We start from the raw sequence: 1,223 nt of genomic DNA, 5'->3' as shown, positions 1-1,223 counted from the left end.
TGCCAGCCAACCTCATTGTGACGGAGACCAAAGGGCCTCACTCCACTGTCTGTACCTTTCCTTTTTCTACCTTCTAAATCGTTTTTACTTCTAATTGATCTGATAGTCAAGTGGAAGTGGTAGTCTTGCTTCAAGGCTATAATTTTCTTACTTTCTACCTATCTTCTTGTATAATTTGGAAATATGTTTGTTTGTTCATCTGACAATTGAAATGAAGAGGCAATCTTGCTTCAAGGCTATAGCTTTCTTGCTATCTCTCTTCCCCTTGCCTGAGTGCATTCAATCGATTGTTAGTCCTACAAGTTCACGAGAATCAATTTGTCCAGGAAGTATGGTTATGTCAATTCCCTGATAGCTCATCTTATTTGCAGATTAGGTTAAGCGTAGAAGTTCCTCCAGCAATAAGCCAAGAATGTTACGGAGAAGTCTTAGATGAATTTTCTAAGAAGGCAAAGGTATTATTTTCAGTATGCAGTCATTTAAGGGGTCTATTACTGTTACAGGATGAATAGGAATTCATCTGTAGGATAATTTTGTACTTAAATTATTTTCCATTTTCTGTTTTGATCATTATCACTCTATAGTAATCAGAAAAATTTGAATATGCTACCTAACTTTTACTAAGCCCTCTGGGCTCTGACATATACTAATCTATATTTCTTCTTTCTTTCTTTGGAATGTCAAGGAATTCAATATTGTTCTCCCCTTTTATCTTTTCATCCGATCCAAGTTTGTTGACAGTTATGTTTTCCAGTACCTGTTATTTACTTATTTCCACTTAAAGCATGATTGGAATTGCTTGTACTGGGGTTTAGTCATTTCTATGCTGAACTAAAGTTGAGGGAAGACCATGCTAAGTAAAAATGGCCTTTTAAATGTCACTGGAAGCTTCTTCTCTTTTTCTACCTTCTGTCTCTAGTACTAGATTCTAATTCCTTTATCTACCTTTTCTTCTTGAATACTCATTATTGAAGTAGTATGTTGTGATGCCATGCAATTCCTGATAAAAAACCTTATTCATACAGGTTCCTGGCTTTCGGCAGGGAAAGAAAGTTCCAGAAAATATTCTTCTAAACTACATTGGTAGACAGAACATTCAACAAGCTGTAGTTGAGGCAACTTTGAAAAAAACTCTTCCACATGCTATGTCTTCCGTACGTGAACATAACATTAGCTTGCCAACTTGTAGTAGAAGGCAGTCATTTATCCATCCAATATTATGA

General features: G+C 35.8%; 1 protein-coding gene across 1 annotated transcript; it reads left to right on the top strand.

Annotated features, from left to right (window-relative positions):
• Positions 1-211: 211 nt before the first annotated feature.
• LOC122031377 (trigger factor-like protein TIG, Chloroplastic) lies at positions 212-1,223 on the top strand. The gene is made up of 3 exons (XM_042590495.1): positions 212-289; positions 372-455; positions 1,026-1,223. The coding sequence occupies exons 1-3, from the start codon at positions 212-214 to the stop codon at positions 1,221-1,223; spliced, it is 360 nt and encodes a 119-aa protein (XP_042446429.1).

The sequence above is a fragment of the Zingiber officinale genome, chromosome 11A, assembly GCF_018446385.1.
Source record: "Zingiber officinale cultivar Zhangliang chromosome 11A, Zo_v1.1, whole genome shotgun sequence".
NCBI lineage: Eukaryota > Viridiplantae > Streptophyta > Magnoliopsida > Zingiberales > Zingiberaceae > Zingiber > Zingiber officinale.
The sequence above is the reverse complement of the archived record's forward strand: the minus strand, read 5'-3'. Positions and strand labels throughout refer to the sequence as shown.